The sequence below is a fragment of the Podarcis pityusensis genome (genome assembly GCF_964106645.2).
Source record: "Podarcis pityusensis genome assembly, chromosome: 3".
Classification (NCBI taxonomy): domain Eukaryota; kingdom Metazoa; phylum Chordata; class Lepidosauria; order Squamata; family Lacertidae; genus Podarcis; species Podarcis pityusensis.
Genome location: NC_138026.1, coordinates 74,848,705 through 74,862,420, shown reverse-complemented (window position 1 = coordinate 74,862,420; position 13,716 = coordinate 74,848,705). Strand labels below are relative to the sequence as shown.

Below are 13,716 nucleotides of genomic sequence, written 5' to 3'. Positions count from 1 at the left end.
ATGTTGAAGTAAAAACCTGGCCTCTGATCTCAAGTGGAGCAGCGCAGGTTGGGGGAGAAGGGCTTTAAGCCTTTGCCCCGGCCGTGATTGTCACCAGGGCAGGTGTGCATTGGCAGCCAGGTGATAATGAGGCAAGCTGAGACCATTGTCTTGGGCTGTGGATGAAGTGGAGCAGTAAACTGACACATCCTGCGTCCTCCAAGGCTCGTGCGCCCTTGTCATTGCCTGGTTCCAGTTATTGACACTGGGTGCCCACAGACATGGCAAGTCTCTCTGCTTCCATCTCCACCTCCTCCCTGCCTCACTCTAGTCCATGTATGGGGAACCAGCAGCCCATGGAATTAATTAGGCCCACCAGGGCTTTTAATTTGGTCCATGAAGCCATCCCCCCCCCCCAGCCATGCCCACCTGTCAGGATGTCAGCTGCGGCTGCAAAAAAAGTAAATAGAAGTCTTGGCTGTCCCTTCGCCTGCACAGGTTGAATTTGGCACTGTTTAAATTTGCACTGCTTTCAACAGACATCGGATCCACATGGGAGCAAACAAGTGGATCCACCCCCATCGCCATGGTCATGTTCAAAGAGTGCAGAATGCAATATGCTTCCCAATGAATGATTGGTAGCACACTCTAAGGCCCCTGATGGCGCCTTTGCAAGCACAACTTGTATTCCTTGCCATTTAAATTTGGCACCAAATGCAAGCCATGCTGCTTCAGTAGGGAGGTGTGCGTGTCAAATCCATCTGCTCTCCACCTGTGGAGGGTTGGTCACAATTGAATCCTCTCCACCAGCCGAAAGTAGTTCCTCACAGCCTCTGAAGAAGGGCCATGGGGAGTTCCTTCCTCAGAATAAGGCATTCTAGGCTCTAAGAGCATTTGCCTTGCTGCTCCAGTTTGTCAACGTGGCTAGAAATGTTGTTTTATTTGGGAAAGAAATGCTAAAGTAACAGCATCTTTAGATTTTTGTGGCGGTGGAGGCAGTGGAGAAGACACTTTCCCAGTCTTCTTATTAGCATATCTCTGGTGGCTAATTCTCACACCCGATGCTGCAGTCATCAAGTGGGGATAAAACACATTCCACTCTTTAGTCAGCAGAATATTCTCTCACTAACAGCCTTCCAAGAATATTCTTCACTTACAAAGCATGCTATACCTTCATGTTGGAAAGGGTTAACATTTAATGCTGGGTTCCAGTCTTCAATTCAATTAAACAATTAGCCATAAAGAGAAATAGTACAGACACAAGCTGAATTAATTTATCCCTCTGATTCACCACCTTCCAAAATGAAAACCAGTAGCTCCTACTGGCTAATTCTTTTGGTTTGTTGGTGACTGGTTTCATCTTAATTTGATTACAGCTAAGCTAATCAATTTACTGAAAAGAAATATCATATATGAACTTTAAACCTTAGTAGCATGGCTTATTTTGCGATTGAATTAAGTGCCTGCCTTAGCTCAGGATAGATTTGTACATACTGATCTTGATGTACCACAAAACTGTATGGCATGCATTCACAAACACACCGCTGCACATTCATGCTTTGCACTGCTGGGAGTGCGTGCTAAATGTGCACTTGAAAAAATTCTTTTTTTAATTTATTAAATTCATTAAATTTCTATACTGCCTTCATCTGAAGATCATAGGGCAGTTTACAATGTAAAAACACGAAAAGTGTAACATAGAAAAAATAATAATCTCAGCAGCCTCTTACATGATCCACTTTTATTTTGTATTATGAGAACCTATTACATTAATCAGCTGTTTACAGTAGTACCTCAGTTTTCGAGCATCGGAAGCCGAACATTTCGGTTTTCGAAAGCTGAAAACCCAGAAGTAATTTCTTCCATTTTCAAACGCACCTTGGAAGTCAAATGGCTTCCACTGCATTTTTTTTCAATTTTCTCAGTGGCCTTTGTGCCCCGGTTTTCAAACATTTCGGAAGCTGTCTGGTCTTCCGGAATGGATTACATTCGAAAACTGAGGTACCACAGTATCAGGAAAGTTGGATACATTTATGTTCTGCAGCTTTGGTATAAAAGAGCCTGTGACATAGTAGCATGGAGTAACCAAAGATCTCCCACAGCCAAGGAATCATATCTCACCTGGGTTTGGGAAGGCTTAAAGGCAGAGTCAAAGCTGTGTTGCAGGGAGTCCAGAAAGGGCTGGATTTTGTAGAGGCCATGCGTAGTCTGACTGGAACGGAAGGCCACAATATGGAAGTACTTGAGGATCTTCTCAAATCTCGGCTGAGTCATGATCAGTGCTATGCTCTTGTTGCTATAGAAACCACTACTCCAGATGCTGAGTACAGACTCGCAATGGTGAGTGCTGGTGGATATCATGTACGCGAGGAAAGCCTTGATTTCTGTCAGGGTGACGTCCACCCAGGCATCATCGCTCCCAAACCGCTCCTGGTACTTCTTGGCATACATATTGGTTTGCACGACCACGTTCTTCAGCAAGTTGTCAGGGACAAAGAGTTGGAAGAAGTCCATGGCACTGGCAGTTGGTGGCATTTTGCGAGTGGGGCCTAGAAAACACAAAAAGAAACATGTTGTGCTCATTTCCTTAGTAAGGGAACTGAGAATTATCAGTTAGGCCATCTGGCCCATGGACACTCAAATTCAGAGCTGTTTTCTTACAAGACATATTGTAATCAGTAGTCAGAGCAACATTAAAGGTAAAGGTAAAGGGACCCCTGACCATTAGGTCCAGTCGCGGATGACTCTGGGGTTGTGGTGCTCATCTCGCTTTATTGGCTGAGGGAGCCGGCGTACAGCTTCCGAGTCATGGGGCCAGCATGACTAAGCCACTTCTGGTGAACCAGAGCAGCGCACGGAAACGCCGTTTACCTTCCCGCTGGAGCGGTACCCATTTATCTACTTGCACTTTGTGCTTTCGAACTGCTAGGTTGGCAGGAGCAGGGACCGAGCAATGGGAGCTCACCCCATTGCGGGGATTCGAACTGCCGACCTTCTGATCGGCAAGCCCTAGGCTCTGTGGTTTAACCCACAGTGCCACCCGCGTCCCATTTAATAGGGTAGAACATTGTACCCTATTAAAAAGAAGAAAAATAAATAATTATGTACCAGGGCAATCCAACTTTGGTGCCACGGAAAGCTGGATTTTGTGGTATAAAAGATGCAGATTCAGCATGTTAACATAGCAGACAATCTTATTTTGTCTATTTTAGTCACAATCATCTTTTCTGAACATATATATAAGAACATAAGAGGAGCACTGCTGGATCAAACCAAAGGCCCACCTAGTCCAGGTTTATCTAATCTAATTCTCACAGTGGCTAGTCTATGTGAAGCCCATAAGCAGGACGTAAGCATGAAAGCACTCCCCTGATCATGAACCCACTATTCAAAGCCATTCTGCCTCCTATACTGGAGGAAATATATAGCCAACATATATATTGGCTTCTCTTCCATTTCTGGCTTTGCTAGATATTGAAGGGGGAAGAAACTCAACCCTCAACTGCTAAAATATGCAGGATGATCACTATTCCTGTTTATTTATTTTATGCATTTATATACCACCCTTCAACCAGATGGTTTGTAAGGTTGTCCACAGCAGAACAACAACAACAACAAAAAACAATCTAAAATCTGAATCAAAATCAAGAAGAAGAAAAAGCATCCCAATAAAAAACAATTCTACAGCATGTAGTCAGAAGTGAGTCTCACTAAGCTCAATAAGCAGAATCAGCCTCATATAACCAGCAGCTCTAGTTAATGCATGAAGGGGTTAAGAACACTGAGTAAACTGGTTTCCTAGACTTAGCTAAAAGGAGGCATTTTTAAGCCTATATTTCCACGCTTTACTTTCCTGCATGTTTTGTGATTTTAATCTCTGCTGGGGTTTTTTCACCAAGAGAGAATTGGCCCCCAAACCTGGATCAAGGCATCCAGGGAATTCTCCTTTTATCTTTTACTAAACTGTTAAATAACCACAAAAGTGGTTATCACACATCCATCAGCATTAGGAATACAGATAAAGGGGTGTGTTTTTTTGTTTTTTGTTTTTAAAAGGTAAAGGACCTCTGGATAGTTAAGTCCAGTCAAAGGTGACAATGGGGTTGCCGGCGCTCATCTTGCTTTCAGGTCAACGAAGCTGGCGTTTGTCCACAGACAGCTTCCCGGGCCATGTGCTAGCATGAACCGCTTCTGGTGCAGCATAAACCGCTTCTGGTGCAACAGGACACCGTGACGGAAACCAGAGCACATGGAAACACTGTTTACCTTCCCGCTACAGTAGTACCTATTTATCTACTTGCACTGGTGTACTTTCGAACTGCTAGGCTGGCAGGAGCTGGGACAGAGCAATGGGAGCTCACCCCGTCACGGGGATTTGAACCGCCAACCTTCTGATTGGCAAGCTCAAGAGGCTCAGTGGTTTAGACCACAGCACCACCCATGTCCCTGTTAGGAATACAGCAGTGATACAGGGAGATGGTATCTGGCCCTTCGGCATTTATCATTTTGGGTTGCATTTATATGTAAAATCAACTTACTTTGCTTCGAAGATACAGATAATGAAGTTTCCCAAAACAGCAAATTTCCATTCCTAATGCACAGCACCAAAGGCCAAAGAAATGAAGTAAATATATAAAAAGTACATGCTAGAAGTTTCAGAAAACCAGGTTGGTATAGAATATTCCATTATTATGATTTTTCGCACAATTATATTTTCAGCAGCTAGCACTCTTTAAAGTGCAATTTTTCTGAGAAGTGATTATGTTAAAGTGGTACTCATTTATTCAACAGACGCATTTCCTGAGTGCCGTTATCTGCTTTAATGCTCAAAAATATTTTTCCTTCTTATGTAATACAAGGGCATGTTCCACCCCAGCACAGGTAAAGCTTAACCCATTGTGGGCAACCAACATAGGCCTTATCTCTTCCCCCTTCTTCAGTCTTGAACAGCAAGAAGCAGCAAGAAACACATAGCGACCCACCAGCCATGGGTCCCTGGTCTGCAAGTTATTCTACAAGCAACTTGTTTGGCTGGGGCTCTGAAAAAGAAAGGAAACAGGCAAGACAAAAGGTGTGCCTGAGTTCTGGCCAGTGTGCTACAGCTTGCGTGTCTCCATATATGTCTTTTCATGCCCTCCAAATGTTTTGGACAACAACTTCCACCAGGCCCAGGCAGTATGATCAGAGATGATCAGGCTGGGGAAGACTGAAAAATTGTATTCTGTTGCTTCATATATTGCTGAACCTGTTCAGGTTAATGTGTGTGTGTGTGTGTGTGTGTGTGTGTGTGTGTGTAGGTATTTTGAACTTGCAAATGAAGCAATGCTTCTTTTCATGCTATCCGACAGATGTTTGAGTCCTCTCCAGCCCTCCTCCATACAAAATCCACCCAGCTGTGGTCAGCATTAAGTCACTTGCTATTGAAGTCTCTGGTGATTTAAATTCTGGAATAGACATGGCAGGAGTCTGGTATGCCTGTACTCGGCACACTGTGTTCCAGCTCTGATAAGCACGACTGCTTACTGCAGGAGTCTCGCTGAATCCAGCATCCAGAAACAGAGAACACGAGAGGAAACCACACATCCAATCTGCCAAACAGCATTACAGTTAAAAAAAAAGAAGTCAGTGCGTCATAGGGAGCTTAGAAGGATGCACATTCACAAATCATCAGAGTCAATCAAATGCTGCAACAACTTTGTCCTGCAAATTAAGGTCCTGCAAGTAGTTAGTTATTTTGCGCTATTATATTGCTTTGGCCAATCACTATTTGCTTCAAAACAAGACCGAAAGCAAAGAACTTTTGCTTAGCCTCCAGGTTCTCATTGGATTTTAAGAGTACCACAGATTCTCAAATTTTTAAATACATATGTTTTTTGCAATGATGAGCTTGGAAATAGGATGGAAACGCACCAAATCACATTTCTCAGATCAGAAGGGAACAATTTCAGAATAAAAAGAAATGCTGGTGAAGAGTGTCAAACTTTCCATTTACTGGGCTTACCCCAAAGAAAGACAGAGTCAGGGCACAGCTTCCATAAAAGAATAATAAGGTGGGCATCCTAAAAAAAATCCCAATGATTTCAGTAGCATTTAGACACACCATAGTATTTCTAGAGTGTGCCAAGATACACAATATTGTAAAAGGCCAATAATAAAGAAAACATTTTTATTTTCTTCTCTGGCAAGACCCAAACCACCCCTTATTTGAATATTCCCATTTGACTATTTACCATTTCTATTTCTAGGAGGCCACTGTGAAAACAAGATGCTGGACTTGGCCTGAAGCAGCAGCCTCTTATGCTCTTATTTTGGAAACACGGCACAAATTTCCTTCTTCAAAAGCAATCTAAGCATGGCTTCTGGGCCACAGGGCATCCCAGTTTGATCTGGGGGTGCTTATACAGATTGACTCTGAAGAAGAAAAACTGTATTTCTGAGATGTGTTTGGCTTTAACAAAAGAGGTGTCCACACATTACATTGGGTGAGTGTATATACTCTGTGGACCTGTGTGTACATAATAAAAGAGCTGTACAAATCCAGTGTACACTTTCTCAAATACTTGCACATGTGTCGAAAGAAGTCAGCTTGCCCCTGTGTTCAGTACAACATGTGACTAAGCCTAAACTCAGGTACAGTGGAGAATTCCTATTCCCTCTTGCCTTTCAGCTGTGCCTAGTTCCTTCTATTTTTGCTTCTCTATGTCTGCTCATGTTCTTGAAGCTGGCGAGTGATGGTTGAAAAGAATGTGGCAGGATCACATACTCACACATTACTGCCCCCTAATCCCTACTGTGATCTCTTGTCAAACAGGTTTTTTCAAACACGGCAAAAACCTGTTTACCAGAAGTGAGTATCTATATCACATGCTGTGATGTCCTTTCTCTCACTCCACCTTCAACCATCTGGAAAAGCTATCATCTGTCCTGCTACCTGAAATTGACAGAGCTAGACGTTTCATTCACAATTATGGGTTTATACCTTGCTGAAGACCATTGTATGCAGGTAAGAAAATAGTGCTTCAAGTCCACACATTAATTTTCCAGCAGGGCTCTGTGATACATGATGAATCACATTTCAGCCAGTCACAATTGCTCATAGGTGGTGCAAGGGATGCTAAAAGACCTTCATAGCATCAGCTGTGAAAATATGCTTAGCTAAAGCTAAATCTGTTGCATGGTGACTGGGAGTTTATGGGTAAAATGCAAGTGACATCCTGTCCCTTTGTGCCATAAAATAAAGAAATAAAACCCAGCCTATATTTCTAAAAAATATTTTCTGTTAGACCATACTCAAATCTCTTTGTCCAATAAGAACTGGGTGGGAGTGGAAGGCTACAAGCCATAGAGAATTTCCTGGCAAATGCCTATAGTTTTATTTTCCCCATTTAAAAGCCTCACAGTGATTTGATGGTCCATCAGATGGTTCCCTTCAGTAACAGTCCCAACAGCTAGCAATTAAAAGCAACCCTACACAATACATTTCCTTGAACTTTGGGGCGGCTTAATACAACAGAGAAGCTACAGAAGTGATTGGTTAATGTGTTTACAGCAGCTGGAAATAATATTAGAAGCTATGCAAGATCCTAAGTGGCAAGTGAATGGGCAGTACAGTACAAGGAGGACCAAACCAATGTTCCTTTAATTGGGATTTCCCTATGGGTCTACTATGTAGCATAGTAGAAAATACCGGTACGTGCTAGAATATAGTTTAATCCTCATAGATTCTTAAGGTGTAAGTGGTATTTTTCTAATGGGTGCATTCTCAGCACAGAATCAGAGACACCCAAGCGGAAGAACACGGCTCAATAGCTGCAATTCACCTGCAGTCTAGCATGAATTCGTAGTCCCCGAGGTAAAGGGTTCGGCACAGGGAAAGGAAAGAGCAATAAAAAATGCCACTCTAGCCTACATTTCTATTTATGCAGTCGCTGTCAGATGCCCCTAGCATAGAATAGCTAGCAATTTGGAAGGACCCCAAATGTTTGCATTGGTCTTCAACCAGTGGGTTGCCTCAGCAGTATGGATGTGTAATTACACAGCTGTTATATCAACCATCTTTTGGGGAAAGGAGAAGGAATAGGCAGCAGAAAGAATGGCACAGGAAGCTTACTGATACTGAGTCAGACCTTTGAGTCATCTGGTTTAGAAATGTGACTATGCCAGCTGCTGCAGATGTTTCAACTACAACTCCCATCTGCCCCAGCCGGCACAGTTGGGTAGGGGTGATGGGAACTGTCCAAAACATCTTGAGAGTTTCAGACTGGCAAATGCAGGTCTACAGTGGCTTTCTTGGGTTTCAGATAAGAGCCTTTTTCCAGCTGTATCTGGAAAATGCTGGAGAGATGACAAAGGGGGGAGGGGCAAAAATGAGAACGTTAATAAGAAAGAGAAGTTTAGAGCTAGAAAAATATAGGAAGGAAAACAACATGGAAGTTACAACAACAATAATAATCCCATGTTGCTGTTTGTATTTAAATGGAGCCTTCATTTAGGAAGTTTAATGACCATTAACTAAATATTTTTGTAAAACAGTGTGTGTCTGATTACCAATACACATGGACAATCTAGCACAATACAAATCACAAACTGCCAAAGTACATAAAACAATTGAATTCATCACAAAAATATGCTGAAAAATGTCAAAGCACCGCTGCAAACAGTCATGCCACAGTTTAAAAAAATGTTCTCATGCTACTGTTGAGGATCTAATGATTCGACAGTATGTACCTGCTACAGGTTTGCAAACAGAAGACACAGCACTTCCAATTTCCTCATGTACATTCCACCGAAAAGAACGTTCAGAGAATATCTCCGTGAATTGGTTCTATTTTGTCAACGAACATCAAACCAGATCATATCTTTTACAGTGCTGGCAGTAAAGCGATCCACACATGGCACCTCAGGGACTATCCATTAATGAATATTTACAGTCATCTTGCACAGGCGAAGTCTGATTGCAAAAATGCATGCTCAGAATCTGATACCTGGCACGGTATCATGACCTGCAGTTGTCTTCCACAGGCTAAACATTTCAATTCTTATCTCCCTGATGTCATAAAAACAGCACTGCAGACCGAGATATGAGAACATATACAGGATAAGTCTGCTTCTTCACTAAGCTCATCTTTTCCTTATATGCAGGCATGCTCTTATTATATATCTATTTATGGATTTAAACACGAAACTGAATTTCACCATATTTCCTCATTTATAGCCTTGTGATAAACTTAAGATTTCATGCTGTGACCAGTGAATTGAGGTGGGATGTGTGGAAGGCACACAGTTAAGCGCATTTCAGGCATTAATTATATGTGCAGCTGGCTTCTGTTGCAAGTTCTGCCAATCAGTATTATCGACACCCAAACAGCCACTAAGCTGCCCACATTTTGTGCTGGTGCATTATGGATAGCAGTGTAAAGCTGGAGACAGCATAGCATTGCTCAAACCCAAAAAACAAAGTTCCACAACTTGCACAATTATCTGGTTGAGATAATTGGGAAATGGAGGGGGGTATCTTCATCAGATTTTAGTCTCAACTTTTTGCCACTGTGTTTTCTGCTTATCATTCCCTCTATTTCTGACATTCATGTATGAGTGCCATTCCTTATGGAATCATGATGACATCACAATCTAGAGGTGATATTAGAAGGCTTGGTGAACACGAAGATTTTTAAAAAATACAGCAAACCTTAAGGGGGAAAGCCTAAGAGCCCCCACCCCCACCCTGGCAAAAAAACCCAACCAGTCTAGTAAGGTATGTTACCACAGAAAGCTGACTGTTAGATGGAAGGAAAATTGGGGGTGAGGAATGGCATATCCTGGAGTAGGGTAGATTTGATTTGACTAACTGTGTTCCTCTTGAAATTCAACATTTAAAATAAAGCCTCAAAATATGTGTCAGAGGACCATGACAAACCACAACATATTCAACTCAAATAATTTATTTATCAGGCTCATAAGTCATAACAACAAAGATAAATCATAAACATTCAAATGAATTCTACAATTCAATAAATCCCAATACCATTAAAACAATCAATTACATGTTTTGACTGGCTGCCCTTTAGTTTAAGTGAGTGATTAATAATCCCTTCCTAAAAGGTAAAAGTAGAATGTCCAGATATTTATTCAAAATGCTTATGACATTTGGACGGGACTACTATCTCATTAGAGTAGCAATAACCTTTACATATGTCTCTTTACACTGATGTGAACTAGGGATGGAAGGATCTGTCAATTTTGGTTCTCTGTTTCTCATTTTTTCCTATTTGAAATTCAGTTCTTGATATTTTACAGCCATTTGTGATTTTTTTTTTTTTAAAAAAAGAATCTTCAAAAGAATTCATCAGTGTTTTAGTTCAAAGTTCTCCTAATAAACACATGCTTTGACTAATGTACACTTGTTTGTAAGCCATTTCCCCATAAAAAGCATTTTTGTAAGTTATTTTCACTAATATTTTCACCTTTATGCACACTTTCCCCCAATATATGCATTTTAGCAAACACTGATTGGAGAACTGTATCAGAATATTCAGATAAGTGCGAATTTAGAAAGTTAGTTGTGCTTGGGTTCGCATATTGCTCTGGAAAGTGCAAAATTGATAGATTTGGCCTTAAATGCATATGAAATCAATTTTCTCCTCCACCCCTAGTGCAAACTGGAAATCATATACCATAGTAAAACAAGAAAAGGGCTTTGCACACAGTCAAGGTACAGAGCAGGAGATAATACGAATCAATGGGTTAACATTTCCTGTTGCTATTAAGTCAGAGACATTTGCAGGTATAACATATTATTTCCCACAATGACTTTTTAAAAAGAATCTGCTCCTTCAGCCATTGCCAGACATTGTTATACAAAGAAACAGTAGCAGCAGTACTAAGGGTCAAGCTGCTGAAATAAAAGCAATTCATGAAATTGAAGTTATCAGCTGACTGACCTGCATAACACCACTGAAAGCACTAAGGTTAATGCGTACTTTGTATGCAAAGCATAGGGCAGAGGAAAATGGGCTTTGTTAGTGAATCTCAAGAGAGACCTGTGTGAGGGGCTTTGTTCAACAACTGATTGTTAATTCATGCAAAGGGGTTTTAATTTATTTTTTTTTAAGCATTGGGAGAGAGGAGATCCAGATAGTCGGAAGCACATTAACTGCAAGCCAACGTTCCCGACTGTCTAAGAAAACAGAAGGAGCAATGCAAACTCTTTAACAAAACCTCCACAGTGATCTAACACATTTCACGCCTGTGTGACTTGTGTCTTCATCAGAGAAATGCTACAGCAAGAAATGTTTCTTTCTCCTCTCGCAACTTCCTGATTGCCTAGGGTTGGAGCCAATGTTTGTCAATTGCTCCATGCTGAACGGCTCTAGACAAACAGCCAAGTGGAGGAAGGAACGACTAACCAAAACAGAGGACACAACTGCTGTTCTATCACATTTCCACCCTGCCCCTTCTCAAAGGAACTCAGGACAGGAGAAGGAAACACCCCAAAACACATTTGCGTGTCGAGACCCCGCAGCCACCCCCTCATTGGAAATAACTCACACAAGGACACAGATATTAAGTTTATGTTATTGGGCAAATTTTGGCCACAACTTTATTGAAATTACAGAATGTGAGTGGTATTGACTTAGGCATTGATTGGACTTGACTATATCTGACTCCTGCCCATTGTGCAGGAAGTCCAGTAAGGGTAAGCTGCAGGTAGGGGGAGCCCTGTCGATGCAAACCAACTCAAGCTCCCCCTGGCGTTCCCGTCAGGGTCGTGTCAAGGCCTTAGCCCCCCAGCTGGGCTTCAGACTAGATCAACACCCCCTGATTCCTTTAACGGAATACCCTTAAGCATGGAGGGGCATGTGATGGCCACACCTCCCCTCCCCCACACAAGGTCAAACAATGCCTAACCACAACCCTAACAAAGTTGTGACGAGGAAGTCCTCTGCCTCGCTCCTCAGTTTAAACGGCCCCGGCCACGCCCCCCCAGCCAACGGATTGGCTGGCCGGGCTCTGACGTGGCCGGGATCCCCCAGGCAACGGTGGACTGAGAAGTGGAGCGGATTTATGTGTGTGCTCTCCCCACCCCAACCCTCTCACACGATACACCACTTCCCTGAATGGTGAGAAGTTCCTGGGGCACAGCACTTACCTAGCTGAGGCTAACTGTGCCCTGGAGGAAGTAAATGTGGTACCCTCTGAGTGTTGTTGGACTTGCTTCCATCAGTTCAGCCAGCATTGCCAATGGACGGAGATGATGGGAGTTTGAATCCAGCAACATCCATAGGGCACCCCCTTGGCTCTCTCTGCCCCACTGCCCAACCTTCCCCAACCTAATGCTTTCCTCCAGATGTGCCATGGGTCTTGTAGTGCCAGGTAGGATGTGGTGGGAATGGCAGGATCCGTCCGAGGGAAGGAGGTTGAGGGTGGGAAAGTTCAGGCAGAAATGGAGAAGGTCTCGAACTTCTGCTGCCCAACGCTTCGCTAAAGGACTTAGCTGAGCCAGTTCTGACTCTGCCTCCTGAAAGAGAAGCTCCCAGAGTAGTGGAAGAGTGACAGGTTAATAAAGCAGATCTGGCTGAGTTAGAGGCAAAGGGAGAGGCGGAAGACTGGACTCTGGTCTCATCACTAAAGATACGTCGTTGCACCATCGCAAACAGACTCAGCAAACCCCCATGGTAAGCACAGTATTTCCACTTGGGACAAGACTGTGAACCATTGTTGTAAATAATAATAATAATAATAATAATAATAATAATAATAATAATAATATTTCTACCCTGCCCATCTGGCTAAGAGTATGAGTTAGCAATTATGGGATTATTCGCCTGTGGGGTATTTTGAAGCAGTGCTTCAATATCATAACTGTACTGGCCAGAAGGGGTAAAATGGGAACCAGGGACTGGACAGGGGAGGGGGCAGTTTTAGCTGAGAATTCTTGGCTCAGGTTGAAAAAATGCCCCCCCCCCCCATACACACACTTGAGAAGCTGTTATATATAGATAGCTAAACAGATTTTTGTTAGAAAGCATTTAAGGCAATGCACAGATGTTTGAAAAGCTGGATTTTGGGGAAGAAGCATTTAGGCATCTGCAAAAAAAAAAGGCAGCAGCAAACTCCAGCAACTAACAACCTGATGGAGTCAGAATATACTCCAGAAATAGCATTAGAGTCCCTCAGCGTCAGAACACTGCCTCTGCAAACTGCTCTCCAACAACTGCATGCAGGAGGCATAATGGAGTAGCACCTATTAAGGAGTCAGTGTTAAGGACTCAACCCTGCAGTGCAGGAATGAAAGAGGACGGGGACAGAGCTGGAGACTAGTCCATTTGTGAGAACAAATGGTAGGAAAATGTTCCTATACTGTGCCGGCAGGCAGGATCAAGCATCGGGGGTCAGAATTCTGGGGCACCCCACATAAGGAGGAGACCTATTGCTGATTAACCAGACTTCCTGGTCTTGCTTCTCCTCCTCACAGGCCTTGAAACGAGAATGCATGGGGGATGGATGGAAAACATTTTGTTTGGAGACTTTTCCATATTATTTTCCCTGTTTTCCAAAAACTTGGGTGGGGGGAAGTGGGGAGGGGAACCCAATTTTTCGTCTCTACACTGGCCTGCTCTCTCCCTCTGGGCATGGAGGAAAGCATAAGCAAACACTAGGTGCAAATAGAGGGAGCAGAAGTTGCCATTGCTTACTTGCTTACCTCCCCTTTTCCTCTAGATCAGTAATCTTCAGCCT

At 42.8% G+C, this 13,716-nt stretch overlaps 1 protein-coding gene across 1 annotated transcript in view; it reads right to left on the bottom strand.

The window, feature by feature from the left end:
* The window catches only part of PGBD5 (piggyBac transposable element derived 5), a 65,795-nt gene that overhangs the window by 26,259 nt on the left and 25,820 nt on the right, over nt 1–13,716 (bottom strand). The window contains exon 2 of the mRNA XM_080997723.1: nt 2,101–2,528. Within this exon, the coding sequence (XP_080853849.1) occupies nt 2,101–2,528 (428 nt within the window). The remainder of the gene's footprint in view (nt 1–2,100; nt 2,529–13,716) is intronic.